This window comes from Clinocottus analis, unplaced genomic scaffold, assembly GCF_023055335.1.
Source record: "Clinocottus analis isolate CAN_PGR_092001 unplaced genomic scaffold, fCliAna1.0.p SCAF_10, whole genome shotgun sequence".
NCBI lineage: Eukaryota > Metazoa > Chordata > Actinopteri > Perciformes > Cottidae > Clinocottus > Clinocottus analis.
The window spans coordinates 931973-959032 of NW_027175821.1; the positions used below are offsets into that span (position 1 = coordinate 931973).

At 43.9% G+C, this 27060-nt stretch overlaps 4 protein-coding genes across 6 annotated transcripts; all 4 read left to right on the forward strand.

Annotated features, from left to right (window-relative positions):
• Nucleotides 1-307: 307 nt before the first annotated feature.
• LOC137791004 (plastin-3-like) lies at nucleotides 308-9033 on the forward strand. 2 transcript variants are annotated; one of them, XM_068585684.1, is made up of 16 exons: nucleotides 308-383; nucleotides 2599-2667; nucleotides 3398-3549; nucleotides 3717-3846; nucleotides 3957-4089; nucleotides 4240-4321; nucleotides 4840-5005; nucleotides 5088-5227; nucleotides 5333-5428; nucleotides 5682-5868; nucleotides 5964-6042; nucleotides 6144-6264; nucleotides 6560-6693; nucleotides 6831-6954; nucleotides 7056-7180; nucleotides 7730-9033. In XM_068585684.1, the coding sequence occupies exons 2-16, from the start codon at nucleotides 2607-2609 to the stop codon at nucleotides 7860-7862; spliced, it is 1863 nt and encodes a 620-aa protein (XP_068441785.1). In that variant the 5' UTR covers nucleotides 308-383; nucleotides 2599-2606; the 3' UTR covers nucleotides 7863-9033. The 2 variants fall into 2 exon arrangements, with proteins under 2 accessions (XP_068441785.1, XP_068441795.1); XM_068585694.1 differs by lacking the exons at nucleotides 308-383; nucleotides 2599-2667 and having other exon boundaries at nucleotides 3420-3553.
• Nucleotides 9034-10405: 1372 nt separating this feature from the next.
• LOC137793414 (cyclic nucleotide-gated cation channel-like) lies at nucleotides 10406-16079 on the forward strand. Of its 2 annotated transcripts, none has more exons than XM_068589549.1 (11): nucleotides 10406-10463; nucleotides 10633-10722; nucleotides 11355-11474; nucleotides 11569-11754; nucleotides 11844-11954; nucleotides 12526-12632; nucleotides 13323-13810; nucleotides 14191-14469; nucleotides 14580-14678; nucleotides 14941-15318; nucleotides 15415-16079. In XM_068589549.1, exons 2-11 carry the CDS (start codon nucleotides 10634-10636, stop codon nucleotides 15598-15600), a joined length of 2043 nt encoding a protein of 680 aa, XP_068445650.1. In that variant the 5' UTR covers nucleotides 10406-10463; nucleotide 10633; the 3' UTR covers nucleotides 15601-16079. The 2 variants fall into 2 exon arrangements, with proteins under 2 accessions (XP_068445650.1, XP_068445660.1); XM_068589559.1 differs by having other exon boundaries at nucleotides 11364-11474.
• A 740-nt stretch (nucleotides 16080-16819) lies between these two features.
• Nucleotides 16820-20128, forward strand: LOC137793971 (calnexin-like). The gene is made up of 5 exons (XM_068590462.1): nucleotides 16820-16891; nucleotides 18207-18326; nucleotides 18421-18523; nucleotides 19352-19425; nucleotides 20010-20128. The coding sequence occupies exons 1-5, from the start codon at nucleotides 16820-16822 to the stop codon at nucleotides 20016-20018; spliced, it is 378 nt and encodes a 125-aa protein (XP_068446563.1). The 3' UTR covers nucleotides 20019-20128.
• Nucleotides 20129-21251: 1123 nt separating this feature from the next.
• LOC137793422 (fibrinogen-like protein 1) lies at nucleotides 21252-25910 on the forward strand. Its single transcript, XM_068589571.1, has 7 exons — nucleotides 21252-21390; nucleotides 22318-22486; nucleotides 22607-22766; nucleotides 22923-23011; nucleotides 23640-23728; nucleotides 24067-24254; nucleotides 24722-25910. The coding sequence occupies exons 1-7, from the start codon at nucleotides 21328-21330 to the stop codon at nucleotides 24918-24920; spliced, it is 957 nt and encodes a 318-aa protein (XP_068445672.1). The 5' UTR covers nucleotides 21252-21327; the 3' UTR covers nucleotides 24921-25910.
• Nucleotides 25911-27060: the final 1150 nt, after the last annotated feature.

Here is a 27060-nt window from a genome sequence, read left to right on the forward strand (position 1 = left end):
AATGTCATAATTAGCACTAGCCTTAGCTAGCGTTAGCATAACAGCCGGCCATAGAGAGAACAATTTTAGAAACGTTTTAAAATATATATATTTTCATTTTTATTAGTGTTAATGTTCCAGCTAAAGGAGGAGAACAATAAACAGCTTAGTTTCCACTGAAGCTGTTTATTGTTCTCCTGCTATGTGGTGGCACGTGAGAGACGTCAGGAAAGCGGAGGAGGAGGGCTTGATTCCGGGGAGCGATGACGCGGAGGAGGCGGGGCGGGGCGGTGCTCCTCACCGGGCGGCGTCAGCGAGGCAACGGGACAGAGGAGCGGTGAAAGGCCGACGCACGGCCTCATTTCCCCCGGGTGACTGGACTGGATTGCACGAGCGGACTTCAGGTAAGAGGACGGAGCTGTTTAGGGCGTTTTCTGGCGGCACGTCTGCAGTTAGGCTCTCACTGGGGAGCGGACTAATTATACGTGTTCACACCTGAACCTCAGGATATGTAATTAGATGGGAATTTAATTTAAAAAAAGAAAAAACGTTTTAAACATAACATTGTGCAGTATTTGTGAAGATGACAAATGTTTGTTTGGAAAGATTATTCACTAAACAATTCCAGTGAATTATTTAGTCCACTGCATGTGCAATGCATTCTTTATTTATTCTTAATTTTATTAATATATATGTATATATTTATTAAATATATTAAACAGTCTGCTGTAGCTGATGTATTGGGGTGCACGTTAGCCAAATGAATGGAATTTCAAAATAAAATCTAAAAGTAGAAAGCTTGTCCTGCACTTCTTGTGTGCAGCAGATTATGCAAAACACCAGCCTGCATGCATTGCACTCTGCAGCTTCGACTACGCGTTTGTGTTTGTTTCTAGAGGACATTAGGCTTAAGGATGCAAATACCCAATGCACTTTCCTAATGGACAATACTGTGAAAGGCAGACAGCAGAAGCAGCCATGTGTCTGGAGGAGGATATGAACTGCACCGTCACTCTGGACACAGACCCAAACGTGTGTGTGTGTGTGTGTGTGTGTGTGTGTGTGTGTGTGTGTGTGTGTGTGTGTGTGTGTGTGTGTGTGTGTGTGTGTGTGTGTGTCAGAAATGTCCTGCACGTTAAACACTCTTTCAGTCATGTGCATCAAAATATCCTCCCTCCAACGTTACAGCCACCAGCAGTGGTCCAAAATGTGTAAAGACAGAAAAAGCGTCACTTTTTTTAATCGCATTACTTTTTTTTAACACTATTATTGTTTCATTGATATCTGTCAAATGCATCTAATCCACCTCTACTTTAAGTAATTTACCCAGAAAACACAGCAAGGGCAGACCTTTAAACCAGTCTGTGTTCTTTGTGAAGCAGTGACATCGTGTGGCATTAAATCTGTATTACTATTTTATTTTTCTGTAATCCTACACAAGGCTGCTGCACAAGATGAGTGATGTCACACTGGAAAAAGTTATGATGATGATATATTGCACAAAAAACAACGGAACAACAAATCACGTCTGTTTATTGCAGACGTGTAAATCAGTAACCTTTGTTTTAAGGTCTTCGGTATCTATTGCTGTACAATGTATTGTGTATACAGGCCTGCTTTTGCATGAACTGGAATGCATATGCCATTCATTACTCAAATAACTCTGGCAATAGGTAACTGACTTAAAGCGTGTCAAGCAGATCGCTGTCTCTGTGTTAGTGACCCTGTGTGTGTGTGTGTGTGTGCGTGTGCGTGTGCGTGCTCGAGCTGTGCAGCCGCCGTCTTTGCATGTTCGTGTTAAAGCATGTTGGTGCTGAAGCCTATTTGTTTATATGCTGGTGTTGGAACAAGAGCATGACAAGACACCCAGACAGGAATTCTTCAGCGACCCGGAACTTGATTTTGGTGGAAAAAAAAGGAAAGAAAAAGGTCAAAAGCAGCAATTTGAAAGGACTATTCAAGCTGACGTCTAGCTGATGGCTGGGAGGATGTCTACACACATGCATCTTAAGTTGGATCATGAAATCAGACCTGAGAAGTCACTAATATCTCAGACTCATAATGCTTGTTTTGGCTTCCTAGGGTTGCAGTATTGATTGTCAATACATCAAGTTGTCATATCTTCTTGTCTCAGCGAGCCGGGGCGCTGCTCTCTGCAGCAGAAAGCTCTCTCATACTAACTCAGACACAGTACGGTCTAATCTTATTATCCCTTATTACTGGGACTGTATATCTCGGGCCAATGTTTTTGTTTTTTTTTAAACCATTATCTGTTATAGTCTGCAGTGCTTCTCCAGAGCCTCGCTGCTGAAAGCACCATCTGAACATCTGTTGCTGAAGGGATCTGCATCCAAAGAGGAACGTGCAGTTACCCACCTCAAGTCATTAGCAACACTATTAAAATATTAAATGAATATCAAAAATCCAAACGCAGACGACCAAACAGCCCAATCATGATCAATCATCAATTCACGGGAGCTCGTAGCATCACACCATTTCATCCTGGTCCTGCTAAAGAGAATAGGTTTTTTTTTTCGAAAGAGGAATGCCGACTCATTCATGTGAGGAAAACTATAATTTTAGCATATTAATAACATCAGCCGCTGTGTTACTTCACAGGTGTCAGCATGTCAGCGAATGTCAGCGCCGAGGAGATGGAGGAGATCAAGGAGGCCTTCCAGAAAGTGGGTGAGTAAAGACGTGTGTGTGTGTGTGTGTGTGTGTGTGTGTGTCTGTGTATGAACTGGTCGGCCATGTTGGCAGCTGAAGTGTCCTTGTGCACTGCGCGTACTCCATCTGTCAAACAGATTTTTGTTTTGGGATAAATGGAAGGCAATGAAACCCTTGACGCGCCCACGTTTAAGTTACGGCCTGAAGGAATAGTTTGACATGTTACATCTGTTGTTAACTTAGCTTAGCATAAAGACTAGAAACAGTCCTATAGGGGGAAACAGGAGTCTACCTTGCTAGCAGACATTTCTTTGACTATTTTGGTAAAAAATTAGGTTTCATGTGTTTAAGTGAGTTTAAGAGGTGCTGGTCGGCCGATGAACCAAGTCAGCTGTTTCTCCAAGCTACAGTCTTGCTAAGCTAACCACCCCTTGCCTCTTACCAGACTTGAGAGTGGTATCGACCTTCTCGCCGAGCTCTAAGACAGCAAATATACAGCATATGATTTGTTGTTTCAAGGGATACGTCGTCACATTCATGGAAAATCTCACCTCAAGTCTGTCTGGATACAGTATCACTCTTTTCTATCTACAAAAAGAGCTTTCTGTCCACAAGATGCTAAAATCTGTGCAGTGACACTGTGATTTCGACTGAGAGCAGTTTTACCTCCATTGCACACACGGATGGGGAATAGAGGTCAAAGCGACTCAAACTGTTTCCCCTTCCTTCCTCCGCCCCTCTCCTCCAGACGTGGACGGCAACGGGTACATCAGCGCCTCTGAACTCGGTGACCTCTTCAGCGAGGTGGGCTGTCCAATGGCCGGGTACCAAGTCAGAGAACTCCTCCAGAAGCTGGACCGAGACAACGACAGCCGCATCAAGCTCGAAGAGTTCACGGCTGTAGGTAACACAGACTGGAGTCGGACTCACAGACAGCTCGCTAACAGTTTGAACAGGCGGTTCGGTCCAGGCGCTCGCAGCGCTGCGAGGGCCAAACGCTTTGCCTGTCAAATGAACTTGATTGACTCGAAGGCCTGTCCTGTTTTGCTTTGTGTCCACACATTCAGATTTTCACGGAAATGAAGGACGACCGCGCCTCCCAAAGTTTCAGGAAAGCTCTGAACAAGAAAGAAGGCATCCTGGCCATCGGGGGAACCAGCGTGATCTCCAGTGAAGGAACCCAGCATTCCATCTCTGGTGAGTAACACCGGATACTTGGAACGGGACACGAGGGCCCCGAACGTCATCGAAGCCGAGACGTTGCATCAGGACGAACGGCCTGACCTTTTGACCCCGCTGTATTCCAGAGCAGGAGCGCTACGCCTTCGCCAACTACATCAACTCTTCTCTGGAGGAGGATCCCGACTGTCAACACGTCCTGCCCATCAACCCCGAAACTGAAGATCTGTTTAAAGCGGTGGCAGACGGCATCATACTTTGGTAACCGACTTTGGGATTTACCTGTCGTCCTCTATCCACAGCTCTAGCTTTGACCCTCACCTGGTAACTCCTACCAGGCGGTGGAGACGCCTTGTGTCACGTCACTGTGCTAATGTGTGTGTTTTTTGTTTTGTCGTCTCTCACATGCAGTAAACTCATCAACCTCTCCGTCGCCGACACCATCGACGAGAGAACCATCAATAAAAAGAAACTCACTGCTTTCACCACACAGGTTAATTAGTTAGCTAGCTAGCTAGCTAGTTAGTTAGTTAGTTGATGTCTCTGTGTGCGTTGTGTTTCGTGATTTAACTTCACTGCATAAATTCTGATCGTTTAAAACACAGATACTGTAAAAGTTGGGTTACAAGCCGCTACTACATGCTAGCTCCCGGTTGTAGCCAGCTGGTCCTGCTGCTAGCTCCCTGCTAGCTCCCTGCTAGCTCCCTGCTAGCTCTCTCCGATAACAACCGAAGGTAGCGGGACAAGCCCTGGCTCTGCGCCCGACTCGGCAGTAGTAGTAGTAGTAGCAGCAGCAGCAGCAGCAGCAGCAGCAGCAGCTAGCTGGGAGCTAGCAGCAGTGCTAGCTTGCTACAGTGGTGGAAAACCCACTGAAGGTAGGTAACCCGACTTTTACAGTATATAGACGGGCTTTCGGTAAGACACACAGACATGAAAGCCATGTATTTTAGGACTTCCTGTACATCACGATCTGACCTTTTTGTTTTCGTCGCCCAACTTCAACGCCGACAGGAGAATCTGAACTTGGCTCTGAACTCCGCCTCGGCCATCGGCTGCCAAGTCGTCAACATCGGCGCTCAAGACCTGAAGGAGGGGAAGCCTCACCTGGTGCTCGGGCTGCTCTGGCAGATCATCAAGATCGGGCTGTTCGCCGACATAGAGCTGAGCCGCAACGAGGGTATGCACATAAACCGCGAACGCTTGACGAAACTCTGAAAACACCTGATCGTGATCCTGTATCGTGTCCCACCTGTGTACAGCAATAGCAGCGCTGCTGGAGGAAGGGGAGACTCTGGAGGAGCTGATGAAGCTCAGTCCAGAGGAGCTGCTGCTGCGCTGGGCCAACTTCCACTTGAAGAAAGTCGGCATGTCTATATCGAACTTTTCTGGAGACATTAAGGTGAGGAAAACGTCAATTGTGCCATATTGCGATATCCGATAAGGACATCTAGTGTCCCATCACCATATCAATATATCAGCTGGTCTGTTTTCGGTGTCTCTGCAGGACTCCAAGGCGTACTTCCACCTGCTCGAGCAGATCGCTCCGGACGGCAGCAAAGAGGGCGCTCCGCGCATCGAGGTGGACATGACCGGTGTCTATGTGAGTGCAACGAGGCATTAGTCTCATGCTTGTTAGTGTGTTCTTCACCTTTTCTACTGTCTTGGTATTTCGGTCACATTTACAGCAGTATCAGTAATACGTCTGGGTCTCAACGGGTCAATAGAATCCTTTTTAAATCACACAAAATACAGACACAAAGGCGTTGTCTTTCCAGTCCCACCGTCGTAAAACTCAGCCAATCACATGACTCATACATGTTCTGTAACCCCTCTTATCCGTGCGTGTCGTCCAGGAGAAGGACCTCTCCAAGAGGGCGGAGTGCATGCTCACTCAGGCCGACCGCCTCGGCTGCCGGCAGTTCGTGACGGCCACCGACGTCGTGAGCGGGAACGCCAAGCTCAACATGGCCTTCGTGGCCACGCTCTTCAACAAACACCCGGCGCTCACCAAACCGGAGAACCAGGACTGGTTTCTGGAGAGTAAGGAATAGGCCCCTCCCACCCTCGCACACACACATATATACCGCCATCGTGCAAGCTAACCTCCTGTGTTACCTCTCTCTATATCTGTCTAGGCGAGACCAGAGAGGAGAGGACCTTCAGGAACTGGATGAACTCTCTGGGAGTCAGTCCGCATGTTCACCACATCTACGGGTCAGCGTCCGCTCCGTCTTGTAATAAACTCTGTCCGTGCTTCCACACTGTTTGTTTGTTTCGCCTCGTTGACTTAAACGCATTCACTTGTGTTGATGCAGCGACCTGCAGGACGCCATGGTGATCCTCCAGCTCTACGAAAAGATCAAGGTGCCGGTGGACTGGGACGGCAGAGTCAACCTCCCTCCATTCAAGGGAGTCGGAGGAGGGCATTTAAAAAAGGTACATGTACAAACTACAGTATACAGTACACTATGAATACTAGAGATCATTTTTGCAATGTTCAAATCATCTGTGACGCCAAATTTGGCCAGCGGGAGGGGTCAGGGTTTAGGTTTTGGTGAAGTAAAAACAACTTCAGTGGTAGTTTCCATCAACAGTCCAGGAACACATTTGCTATGACGAGTTTTTGACGTGTGTGTGTGTGTGTGTGTGTGTGTGTGTGTGTGTGTGTGTGTGTGTGTGTGTGTGTGTGTGTGTGTGTGTGTGTGTGTGTGTGTGTGTGTGTGTGTGTCAGAGGGAAAACTGTACCTATGCTGTGGATCTGGGAAAGGATAAAGCCGGTTTCTCCCTGGTGGGGATCGGCGGACAGGACCTCTATGACGGCAACCCGACACTCACCTTGGCCGTGGTGTGGCAGCTGATGAGGAGGTGATTTTCCACTTTTAAAGTCAACCTTAACTTCTGACCCTCCACTAGCAAAGACACCGTGAGAAGGCGCCCGACAGCCTGAAGCAGCTAGAGGGCGCCGCTCTGTACAACCTCTGACGCGAGCAATCTGTGCGCAGGTACACGTTAAATGTCCTGGAAGACCTCGGACACGGAGAGGTCGCGGGAGACGATCTGATCGTGTCCTGGGTCAACAAGACTTTGGCTGCGGCCGGCAAGAAATCCTCCATCAAAAGCTTTAAGGTGAGTTTAAGTTTAACACCTGTTTCCACCTTCCACTGGGAAGAGGTTACTGCAAGCTTCATATAACGTTGTGTATGTGTGTGTGTGTTTCGTCCATTCAGGATAAATCGATCGGGACCAGCATGCCGGTTCTGGACCTGATCGATGCCATTCAGCCCCAGAGTGTGAACTTTGAGCTGGTTCAGACAGGAAGTCTGTCGGACGAAGACAAACTAAACAACGCCAAGTAAGGACCCGCCCGCTATTTATCTTTATGTTCATAGTGACGTCATTCGATTAACCGAGGTCAATTTCTGTTTGGTTGTTTTGATGTCATGGAGGTTGTGCACTAGTACAATCAGGGAGATGTAGGGCAATTCACGTCTGTATAGTGCACACAAACTGGGTACTATATTCACCCAAAACTCCTGAATTTGACCCCAAAACGCTGCTAAAACTGTGTTTTACATTCGCCAACGCAGCCTTTATGATTCTCAAACAGGAATGAGGCAGAAAAAACAAAGTCACAGAGGTTTGCATTGGACCATATCGTCTCTTGACCTCTTTGTTTGGATGTAAATATGGAAGATAAAACTAGTCCTGTGTGAATATGCTGTGTGGATAATGGAAGTCTCTCCACAAAATATAATGCATGTGTTTGCCAAAAATATCTCTGCAAATTGACCCCAAATTTAGCTGGTTTAAAAAAAAAAAAATTTTTTTTTTTAAAAGCGTATCAGGATGATGTAATTGGTTGCCATAGTGATCCTAACCATGACCCCTTTTCTTGCGGCAGGTTCGCCATTTCCATGGCGAGGAAGATCGGGGCCAAAGTGTACGCCCTGCCGGAGGACCTGGTGGAGATCAACACCAAGATGGTGATGACCATCTTCGCCTGCCTGATGGGGAGAGGCATGAAGAAGGCGTAAAAAGGACACACACACACACATTCCTGTATGACCACCAAAGCGAGGACCAAGTAAATTGGGACTGAGGACCGCCCTTTCTGTGATACTTAAAAACAAATGAATGTTGCATTTGAGCACAAGGAGGCTGCTTGACACACACACACACACACACACACACACACACACACACACACACACACACACACACACACACACACACACACACACACACACACACACACAATGTCTCTTTAAATGTAAAATGGCGTGATACATTCAAAGACGAGGAGCTCTGAATCTTTCTCACTTTCTCAGCGCCTCTGAAAGTAAAACATAAAATAAAAGTCAAGGAGATATTTTTCCTCCTCAGCATTTCAGGTTTAAAACTAAAACAAACAAAAATAATAACTTTGTGCCACTGCCTCGTGATACGTCGACTCCGTTCTGCTGTGTCTTTCAACGTTTGAGCATTTATTGCACTGAAGCCATCGTACGATATTCTTTACTGATCGAACACCTTAGGGCCTTTAAAAATATAATAAGACTAAAGCTGTGCTCGGCTAAAAGCTATTTATGTCTCTGGAAGCTGTCAAACATGAACTCACCCATTAAAACAGATTTAAAGCTGATTTAATGGGATTTTAGAGGGGATGCTTATCAAATAGATTAATGGATGTAATATATTTATACGAGGTACGCCTTCAGGTATAATTAATGGATTATCTTTAAGGACGTTTGAAAGGTGTAAAACCACAAATTGACCAAATTACATGAACGCCATATATTGTATCTTGAATCTTAAAGGTTTTGATTCTTTAATTGTGTTACTGGTCAACTTTAAGATAATACATTAAAAACTAAATGATATGTAATACAATCATCATATTATATTAAATCTGGGTTAAGAAAAAACCTGAATGCTGCATAAGAATCCCTTAGAGAAATGTGTTAGAGAAAGATAATCAATGCAGCAGCTTCTTTTCTACATCGTCGCCATCTGACATGAATAAACAGCCATGATTTAAATAAACAAACATTCGGGGACTGATTCTTTCCTGAAATATTGTTTTCTTTTGTCTTCATGCTGCAGCTGAACATGTGTTTAAATGTTCTAGTTGATTCTTTTACATGAAAGCAATACTTGTAAAACCTCAGTGTGCAATCAAATCAATAATGTTCAATAAAAGCATTTTTCCATCGACTTCTCTTTGTTCTTTCTTTTTTCTGTTCTGTGTGGAGTCAAAGGTGTTGTGAGTATCTAATTAGAATGGTAATGGACTGCAATTGAGTTGGGAAATCAACTATGAAGTTAAATCAAATTTTTAAATCTGAAACTTGAATTGTGACTCATAGTATTACCAGATCTGTTTTTCAAAGATGACATCAAACATAAAGAAAGGCGGTCCTTAAAATTATGAAGAAAGATTTTTATATTCTACCACATATATTCAAATTAAAACCTGTTTTGGGGTTTAATATAAGTTCTGTGTCCTTTTGCATCTTTTTATGAAAATATAAGTCTATGATTCTTATAAATTACTTATTTTGGTGACCAGTACCAGTTAATTGGTACCAGTGCGAATTAAAAAACAAAACTAGACACACAACGTGTCACAAAACAGCGATACGTTTTAAAATATTGGTGGTTTGTTCAGTTTTAGGTTGAAAGAGAGACGATACTGGCGTCAGATGAGGGATACGATCCTCACGGTCACATTTTAAACTCTGCAAACTTAAAGGTACATCAACTCGTTCAGCCGAGTCTCTCCTCTGTTGGTTATAATATTTTGGTGATTTGGTGACTTTTTGCCGTGGAAGCAAAGAGTTTAACACACAGTTTTGTCAAAAATTCACTCCCAGCCACACCATCAAAATCTATTGCGGAATTTTCTCGCACTGCTAATCATCTACTAGCTAGCTAGCTCGCTATGTTCACATCATGTGTTCACCGTCAGCATAAAAACACATTTTCTACTTTGTGTTTTCCGAGGTCGCCCTTTCAACATGCGCTCACAAGAGCAGATTGCGTCATCTTGCATAATATAAGGCATGAGGTTGGTCTTCTCATCTCCATCTTGGAATAAACCAAAGAAGCAGGTTCACCCAAAATCCTTCAACATCCATCACGACAAGATTGTAATTCTGATTAAATCTTTCAAAAACACAGTCTCTCACAAATTTTGGATCCCAATAATTGAAATCTTGAAACCTGAAGAAAGACATTTTTGAAACATTAGATCAATATTCCAATGCCTCAAAGGCCGCGTGTGCAGGTGCGTGCATACATACAAAAACACTCCTCTTGGCGGTAATCAGGGAGATGAGCGCACACAAAGACACACTTTCAGCTCGGAGGCCACTTCAAACAAGGCTCTTGAATTCAGATGAGCTCGCCCCTGAAAAGGAACACGCGCGAGCGCACTATTTGCAATTTAAAATATTCTTTTAGTGCGCCGCGCGATCGCTCCCTTGATCGGAGGGTCGTCGATTTGTTCGCCGCGTCCGCCCTCAGCTCTTTTCCGTGAGTTCGGTTTGGTGAACCCGGCCGAGTGGCGAGAGAGACGGGAGAACTGGTCTGATGGATCGACGGCGCTGACGCCTGACACCTGCAAGGTCTCTCAGGTTAGTCGGGTTCAACGTCTTCCTGTCTCTTCTGATCTGTTGTCATAACTACAGCGGGTTGCTATGCCATCTGGTATCCGTGGGGATGCAACAAGTGACCTCGTACTGTGTGTGTCTGTGTGTGTGTGTGTGTGTCTGTGTGTGTGTGTGTGTGTGTGTCTGTGTGCAGCATGACAGGTCCGGTGCAGGATTCACACAGGCTGTCTGTGAAAACGTGGACGGAGGATGAGAGTGACCGAGCTGACAGCACACCTAGCAGGTATAGGCTACACACACACACACACACACACACACACACACACACACACACACACACGCACGCACACACACGTATGTGTGATGGCTAGCTGCCTTGCCACTATAAGAAGAAGAAGTATTTTATCAAATGTGTAAAATGATAAACATCTTTGTACATGTTTACATTACCTGGCACTTACCTGTGTGCCTTCTTGAAGTTGATTATTCAAATGATGGCACTGCATGTCCCCCATTCACCCAGTGTTTAACTCAAACAATAAACCCCATTTTGGCTCCAACACACTGGTATGTTACCCGCCCAGCACTAAATAGCAGAATACGTTAGCCTCCTGCTAATGAAGAGAGCATATAGCATGTAGCACACAGTCAAAAAGACAGATGTTTGGTCACAGGAGTTGGTGGAGACCAATTTCAGAGCTAAAAGGGGTGTGAAAATTTGACTTAAATCCGCGAGGTGGCCTGAAACGGGATTTAAAAAACAAATGCTAACGTTGCTTCATGTCCGCCGGATGTGTGTAAAGGTTATGCAACTGTTTGCTAACGCAACATTTAATTTAAAACACTGAATGCGTGTACATTTCTTTGTTTTTAACTGTCAGTGTTTGTGTGTGTGTGTGTGTGTTGGGGTTCGAGTGTGTGTAGAGCACAGTCGATGTGTGATGACACTTCCTCAGAGCTTCAGAGGATGGCGGCCAACGACAGAAGAGATATCAATTCCCGAAATTCCTCGCACGGGCGAGGCGCTCTCTCCAGGTATGACGTCTGAAAAACAATCTACATGTTGACTTTTAACTCTCTGAATGTTTCAAAAGGATGGATGTGCTCAGACCTGGTTTCCTGTCTCCAGGATAGTCGGTATGGTGATGACTCTGAGGGAATGGGCGCAGAAGAGTTTGGCCGAGGACACGGAGCGGCCGGATTCCTTCTTGGAGCGTTTCAGAGGCCCGGCCAACACCGACGTCCAGGCGCCGCCGAGCAGGTTCAGCCACACCGGCTCTGACGCGGAGCATGAAGTCAGACGCTCCAGACGCACGTAAGACACTTTGTTGATCGACAAAAAACAAGTACACATTAAAACATCAACTGACATGAATCTCTGTTTCCTCTCCACCTCTCTGGCAGGAAGAGGAAGTGTAAGGTCGAGGTCTTGTCGCCGTCAGATGATGCGTACTACTACTGGCTGATCGTGATCGGTTCTGCCGTGTTTTATAACTGGACCCTGCTAGTTGTCAGGTGGGAAACTATTGCCGAACTTATACGACAAATACCAGTGGCAATTCTTCGTCTTGTACTGCCATGAATCGTGTTTCTTAGGCATGTCGCTGACGGAGGCAGACGTTGCTATTTAGATGATTCTCGTCCGCCAACTTCTCCACCTCAAGACCTCGTAACACTTCAGGGACATAAGCGAGGAAGCCGTGAGGACGTATTTTAAAGCCGCTACTTGTTTTTAATATGTATTATTTAATATTAATCAAACACCCAAGACCTTTGGCACTATTGGGACCATTGGCAATGACAAAAAACAAAACTCGCCTGGTCCTGAAAATAAAAAGACATCTCTTTCCCCCATCTTCTTCTTCTTCTTCTTCTTCTGTTGAGTTTTGTGGCAGTTGGCATCCGTAAGCGTTGCATCACGATCGACTGCATCGTCGAGCATTTCGGGGCTCAGGAGCCAGACATTTCCCTCAGGCGTGGTAGAGACCATAATCAGAGCTAAAAGAAGAATATTCTACTTGTTGCTGTGATTTGTTTCATTTGCGAGTCTCCCAGTACTTATGTGTGTGTTTGTGCGTCTCTGTAGGGCCTGTTTCGATGAGCTCCAGATGAGGAATGTGTTGGTGTGGTTGGTACTTGACTACCTGTGTGATGGAGTCTATATCCTGGATATAGCTGTTCGTCTACACACAGGTACAGAAAAAAACAGGTGTCTGCAAGAAAATGTTTGTTCTGGATTTTGTGTTTTAACACTCTGATAAATGGACATTGTCACTGTGACGTGACCCATTTTCTTTTATGTTTTCAAGTCTTGAGTTTGGCAACTAAACTGTTATATTTACTTATGGACAACTCTAAGGAACAGACAACGCCGTGGTAAGATCCAGTCTGTCAATCACAGTAAGCCCCGCCCTAAAGTGTCCGCTGCTATATGGTCTGTTTGACTCTAAATCACCATAATATACTAAATGAACATCATGCTGCATAGAAGAAGACTTGAAACTAGAGATTGAGACATAAGCTCATGTTTACAATGTTTACTGAGGAAATACATCAAGAGAGAAGTCATCTTATTGATTTCTACACAATCAAAATTATTTCTGGTGGTCAGGAGAGAGAATGCAGGTTTAACACATGAAGCATAGACTTCTATACAACCGTTGGAGTCGCCCACTGGTGGTCAGGAGAGAGAATGCAGCTTTAACACATGAAGCATAGACTTCTATACAACCAGAGGAGTCGCCCCCTGGTGGTCAGGAGAGAGAATGCAGGTTTATAGCACTATAGCATTGGCTTCACTTTTCAGAACCGGAGGTTGCCAACACGTTTGGCCATCTGAAAGACACACTGACTCATTGACTCGTGTTCGTCCCTCATCTGAAGGTTTCCTGGACCAAGGCTTGATGGTGAAAGACATGCGTCGCCTGAGGGAAGCCTACGTTCGCACCCTGCAGTGTAAAAGCGACATCTGCTCCATCCTCCCCACCGACCTCCTGTACCTGACGGTGGGGAGCAGCTACACCCCTCTCCTCCGATTCAACCGGCTGCTCCGCCTGCCGCGGCTGTTCGAGTGGTTCGAACGCACGGAGACGAGGACGGGCTACCCCAACGCTTTCCGCATCTGTAAGCTGGTCCTGTACATCCTGGTGATCATCCACTGGAACGCCTGCGGCTACTACAGCTTCTCCAAGGTGCTCGGCCTGGGCTCGGATTCTTGGGTCTATCCCAACGCGTCGGATCCCGAGTTCGGCTCCCTGACCAGAAGTTACATCTACTGTCTGTACTGGTCCACTCTGACGCTGACCACCATCGGAGAGACGCCTCCTCCGGTTAGAGACGAGGAATACTTGTTCCTGATATTCGACTTCCTGGTAAGTTTAGACCTGACAAGAGCTCAGGTAACACTTTAGACCCTACAAGACCTTAAGTAATGCTTTAGACCCTACAAGACCTCAGGTAATAAACTAACAAGACCTCAAGTAACACCTTAGACCCTACAAGATCTCAGGTAAGACTTTAAACCCTACTAGACTTCAGGTAACGCTTTAGACCCTACAAGACCTCAGGTAATGCTTTAGTCCCTTCAAGACCTCAGGTGACGCTTCAGTCCCTTCAAGACCTCAGGTAACGCTTTAGACCTACAAGATCTCAGGTAGCACTTCAAAGGTGGACTTTGGCTGATCCTCAAAAGCCTGTTTGTGTCTGTGGATCCCAGTTGTTCACAACACTAACACCAGTACTTCTGTCCTAGGTTGGTGTCCTGATTTTCGCCTCCATTGTGGGCAACGTTGGATCCATGATCTCCAATATGAATGCCACCAGAGCAGGCTTTCAGAGCCGGGTAGACACCCTGAAACACTACATGCAGTTCAGGCACGTGAGCAAGGTGCTCGAGCAGCGCGTCATCCGCTGGTTCGACTACCTCTGGACCAATAAGAAGACGATAGACGAGCAGGAAGTGCTGAGGAGCCTGCCCAATAAGCTGAGAGCAGAGATCGCCATTAACGTGCACCTGGACACCCTGAAGAAGGTAGAGAGAGACACACGTGGACCTCAAGCCTCTTTTCTCCATTAATACCTATTTGGTGACACAATTGTATATTGTGTGTATGTGTGCGTTTGTGTGTGTGCGTCATACAGGTGCGTATCTTCCAGGACTGTGAGGCCGGCCTCCTTGTGGAATTGGTATTAAAACTTCGACCACAGGTTTTCAGTCCCGGAGACTACATCTGTAGAAAGGTTAGCGTTCATTTGACTAGTGGGAGGACGTAGCATTGCTACTGTTTTAGTACTGTAATGTATTAATTATACTCTAAATGTCCATGTGTGTACATTATTTAAACATGGCCCACTTGTAAAAACACTGCTGCATCACACTGCGGCATTTTTATAATTGATTGCAGTACATTTACCATAGTAGCACAATACTACTAGGCTAGCTTTCAGTGCTAGCCCCGCCTAGCTCTCATATATTCTGTCTGTTTTTTTGTTTTTTTACAAGGGAGATGTGGGTAAAGAGATGTACATAATCAAAGATGGCCAGCTGGCAGTGGTGGGGGAGGACGGAACGACGCAATTTGCCGTTTTGACATCGGGAAGCTGCTTCGGAGAAATCAGCATCCTGAACATCAGCGGCAGCAAGATGGGGAACCGGCGCACGGCTAACATTCGCAGTCTGGGATACTCGGACCTGTTCTGCCTTTCCAAACAAGACCTGATGGAGGCGCTTCAGGAGTTCCCCCACGCGAGGGCCCAGCTGGAGCAGAGGGGGCGGGACATCCTGCGGAAGGAGGGGCTTCTGGAGGAAGCCAACGTGTCCGCGGGCGAGGATTTCGAGGAGAAGGTGGAGAGGCTGGAAACCAATCTGGATCGTCTCCAGGTCAGTTAGTCCACGGCTGCAGCAGCTGCATGGCCCTGCGGCTATACTTTTCCAAACAAGCTAACGCTATTAACATGGCGACCGCCTTGTTTTCAGACGTCTTTGGCCCGTCTGCAGAGCGAGTTCAACTCGTCCCAGCTTCGCCTGAAACAGCGAATCACAACCCTCGAGCACAACGTCGCCACCGGAGCCGCGGGCAGCGGCTTCCTGTCGGACGCCGACGGCATCGAGAGTGTTTTTGGCGGAGACGGCGTGCGCAGCGAGATCAACATCCGGCTTTAAATGATGCAAACACATTAAGTCAGCCGATGTTAGATGACTGTTATTTGTCCAAAATGTAAAAAGTGTTTGTACTTGATTTTGTCTTAATGTTTTTGCTTCTTTAAGACTTTCTGCCTCTTACAAGTTTACAGATTTAAATGGAAAACATACTGGCTTCTGTTGGCCACTAGGGGGCGGTAAATCTCCACGAATGCCAGAGAAAGCCTTCCTGTTATTATATGATATGGCAGTTTGATGCATCATCTCACATTTCTTAAACACAAGTGGAGTGTTCAGTTGTTCGTAACGTCTCTTTCTGCCTGAATAAAATATTGTGCTCATATTTTGCTTTGCTTTGTTTCAAGGAATAGTTTGACATGTTTGGCACGTCAAACCTCTTAAACACACTTTCTGTAACACGTTTAGTGTTGTTTTTTACTCTTGTTGAAACCAATCATTCATTATTCATCTGCAGCATTAGTATTAAAATACTGTTTAATACCACCCTTACACTGATTTTTTAAATTAAAATTTTAAATATGTATTTATTTATTATTTATTATTTTTTAATTGTTTTACTTTTTTATTTATATTTTTTAATTTATTATATTATTATTATTATTATTGTTTTAATGTTTATTTTTCCTTAAATGTGTTTTTATTATTTGTATTTATATGTGTTTGTCATATTGTTTTATATCTGTGCTGTTTGTGTCACTTGTAAACGTTGCTGCTGCCTCTTGGCCAGCTCATCATTAACAAAGAGAATTAGTTCTCAATTGATTTTACCTGGTTAAATAAAGGTAATAAATGACACACCTCCTCCATTCCCCTCATGGGGTCACTCTCTTGTCAGCGAGTGACTTGGGACCAAAGTCCAACAAAACATCAGGAAGTCACTTGAGAGGAACTGGTGCATTGGGAGAGATCGCTGTCAAAAGGTAGAAACATGCTGTTTGGTCCTCTGTGCTTCTCTTACTTTTACTTTCACCTCTTTGTCTTTCATAATCTTCTTTGTTTTGTTTCTTCTAGCCCTGTGCGTGTTTCTTTCTTTGCATCTAGGATTCATCATCTTCTTCTTTCTCTGTCATATTTCAGGCACCGCTTTCTTATCTTTCTGTCTTTGTGCTCCTTGATCTCGGGTTTCATATTGTGTGTGTGTGCATGTGCACTACTGTAACATTACTGTGTGTGTGTCTTCGTCTTTGTGTGTGTGTGTCTGCAGGTGTGCGTCTCAGACATGGAGATGAGCTTTGTGTTGCTGTGCGTGATGCTGGCAGCCGGCCTGACGCCTGTTTCTGCTGCAGAACAGGTACCATTCACCTCTTCATCACTGGGAGGAAAAGAGAGTTTAAAAAAAGTAGAATACTCTTTATTGATGCCACTGCATGTACACATAGACAGACGCAAAATATATATAACAATAGATTACAATACATTAAAAAAAAACATTATTATTATGTATCTAAGATTATTTTTTGGGTCTTCATTGATGAACAAAACTAAAATAAATATTTGAAATGATGTTGAAATAAATGTGGTGTGCTTCAGTGTTAGTCACTCACAGCTGAAGCAGCGGAGGTAATGGGTTGGATCTAATCCTAATCCAGCTGCGCTCTGGTGACCGTAGTCCACCATTAAAGTAACACACTTTTAAAAATCTATTAGATTGCTCTGTAATCCATGACGGCCGCGTGATGGAGTAATGAAACGTTGCGTGTGGAGAGAGAGCGCCGCTTCAAACAGTGAAGCAGGTTTTAATCAGCAGCTGCTGCTCCGATATCTTGATGCGTATGAATCAATTACAGATGAAATTACTGCTGCTGACATATTCCCTGTTCATGGTCCGGCTCCTTGATTGGTGACATTGTTACAGAACATTTTATTATAGTGTAAACTAAAATACACACGCATGTAACAAAATGTTTTATATTTTAGCATTTTGTTTATGTTTTTAATTTGTAGAAAAGCAACAAGAAAATATCTATTCTTCTATATTAAGCAACTTTTTTTTTACTTTGGTTTAAATTCAATATATGGTGATTGTAATTTGTAATTTAATAAAACAGACATGTAATTTAAGATTAATAAAATGATCTGTAACAGATTAGTGTTTCCATTAGTTAAATCCAAAGTAAAGATGTTGCTTGTATGTAATAGAATATATATATATATATTTTTCCCAAATTAAAAAATAAAGTTATTTCAATGTAAAACAATCAAACATGGTTTATGGTCTTCATAATGAATTATTTTAATTTGTATTAATGTCATTTTTTTGTCTTTTTCAAAAGTAATATTTTGATGTACATTTAATCAAAATTTTAGGTTTTAACCAAATCAAAAAAAATAATAAATGTACTTGTAACACAGTTAAAGTGTTTTAATCACTTTAGTGTAAAGTAAAATATTTGCTTCCACGTAATAAAAAATATTAAGTTTTTCCAAATAAAAAAATTAAGTTGTACCAAAATGAAAAAAGTATTTATAATAAATAATACTTTTACTTTGGACGAACATGAAAACATTAAAATTATTTTTTTTCTCAAATTATATTTTTTCGTTTTTCGTTAAATATGAAGTAAAAAATGATATTTACACATACTTTCTTCCCGTGTGTTTTCCAGCCGGGCGTCATGGAGCGCCTCCTTGTGGCCGCCCAGCAGCGGCCCTGGCTCTGGGGCGTCTACGTCTTCACCGTCGGACTTCCTGCTGTTCTCTTCATCAGCTTCATGTGGCCTGACAAGGTAGAGCGTGTCTGTGTGTGTCTGTGTGTGTGTGAGTGTGTTATCGTCCAGAGTTTGTCGAGTCATGTGTGTGTGTGTGTGTGTTTCTCTGTAGAGATTCGGTCCCCCTGATCAACCGTATTACTACAAGAAGTCTGATGACGCTCAACCGGATGATCCTCAGCTCTCAGAGCGGACCGAGGCAGCGGACACCAAAGGTAACGTTTCACTACAAGTACCTGTAGAAGAGGTGTGACAGTAGTTCTGTTTCTTCCACTGGAAGGTCACCTAGAGGGCACCGCACATTTTCTCCCCTGCAAGGTCATCCTAGAGGGCACTGCATGTTTTCTCTACTGGCCTACAAGACACTGGATATAGGTTTTTTCCTTTGAAAGGGCCTCCTAGAGGTAACTGTATCTTGTTTTCTCTACTGGAGAGGTACACTAGAGGGCAATGCATCCAGTTTTCTCTACTGGAGAGGTACACTAGAGGGCAACACATCCAGTTTTCTCTACTGGAGAGGTACACTAGAGGGCAATGCATCCAGTTTTCTCTACTGGAGAGGTACACTAGAGGGCAATGCATCCAGTTTTCTCCACTGGAGAGGTACACTAGAGGGCAATGCATCCAGTTTTCTCTACTGGAGAGGTACACTAGAGGGCAATGCATCCAGTTTTCTCTACTGGAGAGGTACACTTGAGGGCAATGCATCCAGTTTTCTTGAAAACAAACCTTTAAAGGTATGTTATCATGTTTTCTCCGCTTGAAGGGCACACTTGGGTGCACTTCATCACATTTTCTCTACTGGAAGGGCATCCTAGAAAGATATGCATTTCACCACCGTTGGAGCACCTGAGAGTGCACTGCATGTTTTCTCTGCTGGAAGGGAACATTAGAAGGCACTTCACCACGTTTCTACTGGAAGGACACCCGACAGGGAACTGCATCACAGTTTGGGTGTCTAAAGAGGCTCTTGCCACATATTTGTCGTCCCGTTGAACTCTAGGTGGTAGTAATGACAGTAACTTCTTCTCTTCTATGTGTAGGAAAGGATCACAGAGCTGGACCGAGGAGGAGAGACCCTCACGGTCAACAGAGGAAGGCTGACTTAGACCTGAAGGTGAGCTTCAACAGACAACGTGGAGGTGTTGTCATCATAAGCTGCTTAATAATACAGAGCATGACGGAGGTGAGCAGGTCTGAAAAAATGGCAGCTGGTTTGATGAACGACCCGTGAGCACATTCTGGGGAATGTTCTGGCACCGTGCTACCGAGCAAAACTTAAAAACAAGCAGAAACTGCAGAACAGGGAGCGCACAGCTCCAACCAAACGTCTGGTGAAGAGGTCGTACATCATCCTGCAAAATACTGGAACGCTAATAACACAGATCCATGAGCTCCGTTGGCAAAGAGCTGAAGCTTTTGTTGTTGTCATTGGAGCTGGAATGCGAGTCCGTGCACTCCTTTAACTATCACCCCTTTCTGTTTCTAGATATTATGTTGGAGGCCATAACATTTACCTGTTGCCTCGACAGATTAGCGTGTTCAACGATCGTTTTATGACACTCTGGGTTTTTATTGCCAGAACTCTTGAATGGATTTTGAACATTAAGGACTTTAGTCTGCTCTTGTTGCCGAAACTGAAACAAAAACTAATTGTGTACAAATGTGTGTGTGTGTGTGTGTGTGTTTGTGTTTGTGTAGGATCATTGATCATCGGCGCTCTGACCGCAGGAGACGAGAGCCCCTCGAGGACGCCGCCGGCTCTTTGTCCTCACGGACGAGTGGACGAAACCGGCAGCGTAAATCACAGGATTCATCTCGACGCAAGAGATTTATTCTTTGGATTTTCTTCGACGTCGTAAAGTCTTCCTTCGATACGATTTTCCATTCGATTCAATTGCGAGGCCTGCGATCAAATTGTTCATATCTTGTTATCTTAATTTACTGTTACTAGAAAACTGCGGTGCGCTTGGATGGGAACGGTCACACAGACGTGGGAATAACGAGGCGTGTCTTCAAGACGGTGACCATCGATGTTTTCACTTGCATCGACTTTATTGAGACCGATGGTCATTGAATTGATGTATTGATCCAGATCGGTGGATCGTTTCCCCTCTAAATCAAAGTGTGAATGCCTGAAGACGTTCTGGATGTATTATTATGGTATTGCTTATTTGACAAGGTCAACAGTCAATTTCTCATCCTACTCCGGTCCTTTGGTTGTGAAAGAGAGATGTAAACTTCAAATACCGGCGAATAAAAACCTCTCTTTTGACGCGTGGCGGTCTTGTTTTTCATTAAAACCGTTCTTGACCTCCACACACAGGACAGCTGCAGCCGTGCAGCACTTCATCAGGAGACGCTGGATTCCTTTCGGATTCCTCCCGAGATGAAATGCCTCTTTCTGGCCGCCGCCGCCGCTTCCCGCCTCGCTCCCCGCCTCGCTCCCCGCTGACCTTCAGTGGCATTTAGCCGCTCGCTCTGCGTTTATTTGCGACGGCACTACGCTGCTCGTCAACACACGATGACCACTCGAGTCTCTTAATGACACTCGCAGGGCTGGATAAGTGGCCTCGGAGGAGGAGGGAAATCAAAGAGCTGGCAGGAGAAGATAAGAGGAGAATATAATGAAGGAAAAGGAGAGGACAGATGGCCGATCACAGACAACGAGATGCGTTTTGAGCCTTGTTTCCTCATGATCTAACACATATGCTCGTAGAGGAACACTACCCTCTGTTCTTACAACAATGCCACACATCTATTCTCTTTTTATTCCATTACATCAAATGGAAAAAAGAGATTTTCCCCGAATTTCAATGAGGTTCTTTGGCAATTCCTCCCTTGTTCTCTAGACCCTCCCTGCATACCTCTGATAGTTTATGACTGTAGAGAATCAGGCATTCGGTCAGTTTCTCCTTCTCCTTCGCACGCGGCTTCGTTTGGCTTCCAGGTTTGCGGGGAACAAACCTTCTCGCTCGACTTCTCATCTTTTAGTTTGCCCGTCGGCTCGAGAAGAGGAATGGGAGGCTCGTGGCTGCTGCTCACGGGACTGATGGTCATCGCAGCGTCTCCATCCCTCTGTGTAAGTGCTCCACAAGAAGCAGTCTTGATCTCAATGCATGGTCGATGTTGCTGGCTACGTGCTACGTGGTGCATCATAGGTCTAGTGAGCGGCTAAGAGGCGGTTAGACGTGTGAAGTGACTCATTACTTTATGAATTTCGTCTTTTTTTAAAGTTGCAGGACTAATATGAAGGTAGATTTGTATCTTTTTTACCCGAGCAAATTTCTAGTTTGTAGTTAAATTATCTCCAACTCTTTGCTCTCAATTAAAAAAATGGTGTCTAAAAAAAGAAGAAAAAAAAGAATGCTCTCAAACTAAAATTTGCTAAAAAAAAACGGTCAAAATTTAAAAAAAAAAAAACGTCTCAAAAAAAAAAAAAAAAAAAACGCTCTGAAAACTAAAATTTGCTCCAAAAAAAAAAACACTCCGGAAAAAAAAATGCTCTAAAAAAACCTGCACTCTCAACCCAAAGTTAACCACAACCTGACGATAGTAGGTGTGATCACATTGTAAAAAAAAAAACTTTAAAAGTGAGGGAATTTTTTGTCTCCTAAAATGAAAAGCTAAATTGTTTTTGTTTTTTTTGTCAAACGCGCTTTTTTGCTTTCTTGCTGTGAGTTAAGAGGACAAGGTTGACGACGCTCTCATATCTGTACACTAAACACGAAGCTCGAACCGGCAGCTGGTTAGCTTAGCTTAGCATAAATACTGGAAACGGGGGGAAGGAGCTAGCCAGGCTGTGTCCGACAATTTAACATACATAATTATCATTAACATGTATATGGTATGGTCGTGTCGTCGCTGAGGAATAATTCCCAGTAGAACTACAACCTCCAACATTTACATGCTGTGTTTTTGTGCAGATTTAAACAAAAGATATTTCATCTCAGAGTTGTGGAGTGAATATTAGTGAGGATCTTCACACATGCAGCAAATGTGTGCGTAGGCGTCAGGCAGCTGCAGCGAGGAGGTGGCTCGTCTGCGGGAGCAGGAGACGCTTCTGAAGGGCCGGCTTCAGAAACAAGAGGTCCTCCTACGCAGACTGCAGCTGCTGAGCCAGCCGGCCGCCGAGGACAAAGCCGGACCCGGCCAGAGCCAGAACAACGAGTCCGCAGGTCAGGGCCTCTCGGGGCCGCGAGACGACGCTCGAGAGCTCAACGTACCTTGTTTCGGGTCTCATGTTGCAGAGACAGCGACCAGATGTACCAAATGCAGGCGTGTGTGTTGTGTTTCAGACTGCTCCCAGCTCTTCACTTCTGGTTTCAAATCCAGCGGTTTCTACACAATCAAACCCCGCGGCAGCCCTCGGCCCGTCAGAGTCTACTGCGACATGAGCGACGGAGGAGGTTGGATTGTCTTTCAGAGACGGATCGACGGGACGGAGAAGTTCAACAGGTGTGTCTGATATCTGGTCTAGAATAATGAGATCATATGAAGCACATTTTCATCTATCTATCTATCTATCTATCTATCTATCTATCTATCTATCTATCTATCTATCTATCTATCTATCTATCTATCTATCTATCTATCTATCTATCTATGTATCAGGTCGTGGGCAGAGTATAAAGATGGTTTTGGAGACATGGATGCAGAGTTTTGGCTCGGAAATGACAACCTGCATTACATCACAGCACAAGGTGTATAACATTCCATTTTTTTCTAAATTGTGTAATTTAAAGCTGCTCTAATCAATATTACTGGCAATGACTTTGTGTAATGTGATGCCTCACATTATTATGATGAATTATCACCCGACTCTGCAGTCCCCCTTGGCCCTGCGGAGCGTTCGAGCATCTGTCGGCTCATTGTTCTGGTTTTTCAAACACTCCTCTTCATTGTTTTGTGCCACTCTCACCGCTGTTGACAACCATCTTTCCAGCAAACAGCGAGAAGATGTTTTTGGCTAAAATAAATATTGGATTAAGCCGCTCTGTGCCAGCTGCTCAGCACCAGCTGCTCAGCACCAAACAGCAGGCAGACAAGTTAGCGGCTAGCTGGTGACCACAGAAGAGCATTTAGCAGCTAAAGAGCTTAATATTTCTCTCAGAAGTTGGTGGAGGACAAAAACAGAGCGATAAGAAAAGTGAATATTGGACTTCTTTCACGTACAGAAATGTGACTCTAGATGAAGGCTAATGTTGCTCACCGTCGGTACCGTTAGCTAAGATGTTCAGCGACGTGCGGCTGCCCCCAAGTCACCAAAACCATCCCAAAAAATTAATTTTTTTCATTTTCAGAAGTCTTTTATTTGTTTGTCTGTTACAGGGAACTATTCTCTGAGGATTAACCTGGGAGACTTTGATGGATACAAGGGCTACGCCGAGTACAAGAACTTCAAAGTGGCCAATGAAGAGGTGTTGATACTGAAATATAGAAATATTTGACAATGCTGAGGAAAGTAAATAACTCTCAGATATAGTTACTACTTTGTGTCCGTGTTTATTTACGGTAGTTTTCCCCTCTTTTTGCCTTATGTACAGGCAATTATTGGCTTTCTTGCTGAGAATTAAATCAAATATGTAGTTTTATGACTAGAGATCTACTGTGAATATGAAGCTATCAAGCTAGCAGCTGGTTAGCTTAGCTTAAAGACAGGAAACAAGGGGGAAACAGTTGTTGTAGTAGTTGTCTAACGTTGTTGTCTAAACCCCGATGAGCAGCTCTCCTAATACACTAATACAACTCTCTCCAGGATCACTACCGGCTGACCTTTGGAGCCTACGTCGGCACGGTTGGAGACGCTCTGTCGGGAAGATATCAGTTCGGTGTGTCGGAGTGGGCCAGTCACCAGGACGTCCGGTTCAGCACCTACGACCAGGACAACGACAACCACAAGGGGAACTGTGCGCAGGAAGACAAAGGAGGCTGGTGGTTCAACAAGTACGAGCAGCTACAGACGCTCACGTTTATCAACTACACTAACAAATCGTCACTTTGGGCCTCTAGGCCTAAGTCATTTTTTTCAGGTGTTTCAGGTTCAGAACAGGCATACTGTAATACCGCTGAAATTATGTTATGATTACTTATATTATGTTCCAGTCAGATTTTCATTGACAAAAATGCTAACTAATGGTAGCTTCAAAACGCCATCTTGACAAGCTTGTAAAATGGCCTTTGTCTTGTGACTTAGGCAAAATAAAGTGGCCTAAGTCACAGTCTTGACATAGTTATAGTTACACTACAGGGGTAGAATCACATGATCTGTTCACCTGAGGATGGAGGAGGTTTTACTAGAGGTGGTCAGTATCACAAGGAGATGATTAAGGCAAGAAAATCATTTTTGTCAAACAATTATTCCGGCGATTACTTCAGGAAGGTGACGATATGATACTCCTGTCGTTCCCCAGGTGTCACTCAGCCCACCTCAACGGCCTGTACTACCCCAACGGGTTCTACAACGCGTTGACGGACGACGGTGTGGTCTGGTACACTTGGAGAGGATGGTGGTACTCCCTGAAGACGAGCGCCATGAAGCTGCGACCCACCGACTACAAAATCGACCCCGTTGACGACCCCAACGCTGTTCCTCGCAGACCAGCTTCCTAGATCAGACGTGAGGGGATGTCAAGTCTTCACGGCTCGACTATTTTTGGTCTGAAACAGCTGAGCGAACGCCGGGCCGAGTGCAGAGTTTAGAAGCAGCTGCCCTCATAGTGTTTGACCTCGATGTACCAAACTTGGTCGGCACATGTATCACATGTAGATTTTTTTTTAAAGTCTTCTTGGGACATTTTCTAAACCTAACAGGAAGTGGGACATTTTTTAGTTTATGTTAATGTTCCCTGCATTTTGTTTCCAGGTTCAATACTGTAAGAAATTCCTCCTTTAAAAAAAAAATCTTTACTTTGTTGGGATGGCTTAGTCATGGTTATCTGGATATCTGGATGGAGCAAAGATGAACCAAACATTAAATCTCTCAGTTTCTGAAGTGGAATGAAACTGTACATTTTAACAATATAGTGAATAGCAGTAAAGCCTGAAGCTCCTTATATAACAACGTACTTGCAAAGAGGACTGTGTAAACCTTTTGCCTGGTTTAGATACATGAATATTGTAAGAGGAAGTAACTTGCACACACAGTCTGTTTTAGTGGAGAAAGGGGAATCAGATGTAAGTGTGTGTGTGTGTGTGTGTGTGTGTGTGCGCCAGACACAGGCGGAAAGAATAGACCGAGGGAGCTGTTAGCAAATCATCGACAATGTCTGGAACAAGAAATGGAAAGTTTTCTTTTTCATACAATAGTAGCAGAAGAGCTCGCTGAGAGTTTGACGAGCGTTAATTCAGTTTAATATGAATTGTATCCCAAACAGTTAAGAATGCTTTGATATAAAAAAAAGAGTGTTGCACAGCAAAAGAGTGATTTCTTACGTAATAAGTGACATAAGGAAGGAAAAACACAAGTGTAAAGGATTCCTCATCTGCTGAAGATCAACTTCCTAAGAGACAAAGAACATCCAGGAAAAAGCAACTGGGACCCCCGAGTGGATTGGAGGCGTCATCACTTCTGTACTTCATAACCTACATTCCAAGAATAAAACAAGGAATCGCTTCCTCTTGTCTATTAATTCATTTCATATTCTTTCATGAGCACCTTTAAGACCTGACTAACGGTCAATATTACACATTTGAGGATAACTTAAAGGGGCAGCTCACCCCAAAATGAAAAATGTATATATTTCCACCTGTCTAGTGCTATTTATTTATCTATCTAGATTGTTTTGGTGTGACTTGCCTCGTTGTGGAGATATCAGACCTGAATGTGTCTGCCTTCGTTTCCACTATAATGGATCTATTCAACAGCAGAGGTCAGACTTTTCTGATCATGTGTTCCTATCTCCGAAAGCTTAGATGAAGAGGACCGCTTATAATGCTCACATTCTTTAGGATTCTGGTTGTATCATACACACTTTATTTACTGATTGAACGAAGTATCTGTACAAATAAGAGTCTCAAGGAGCGACTTATGGCACAAAGACAATGTTTGGTTGGATTTAAAATAAGCATTACCTGCCAAGTGAAATTACGTTCACAAGTGCCTTAGTTGGACTTCGAATTGTTGTGCAGAAATCAAACGCCAGTAGCCCAAAATGAACATAAATCCACAAATATCAAATGCATGTCATATTGTTTGGGCAAAGGATCTGCTGCCATTCATTTATTTGATTATATATATATATATATATATATATATATATATATATATATATATATATATATATATATATATATATATTAAAATAGCGTAATTACTGTAGCCCTATTATTCTGAGCTTTTTACTTTTTTTAAAATATAGTTTCCTTTCTGAATATCAATCCTTTCTGAATTAATAATAGTCCTTAACATCCCATTAACTATCTGGGTTGTATATGCCTAAAAAATATTAAACATATACAAATATAAATACGCGTATTTATACTTTGAGTCACACCTTTTTATCGTTAGCACAAACAAAAGCACAACATCAGACATTTGATGAGAAAAAAACAACAATCGTCAGAGAGGCATGATCCTTTATCTGGTTGTGCGCTTGATTACAATCCGGAGCGTCCCAGTCAGTCCCTCTTTTCAGCACAACGTTTAAACGGAGCATCCCCCACCCATCCGGGCTGTGTGGATGAATAAAACAAGCGCACCGTCTGTGGTTAACACGAGCGCTGATTGGCTGACACCCTCTCACGTTCAGAG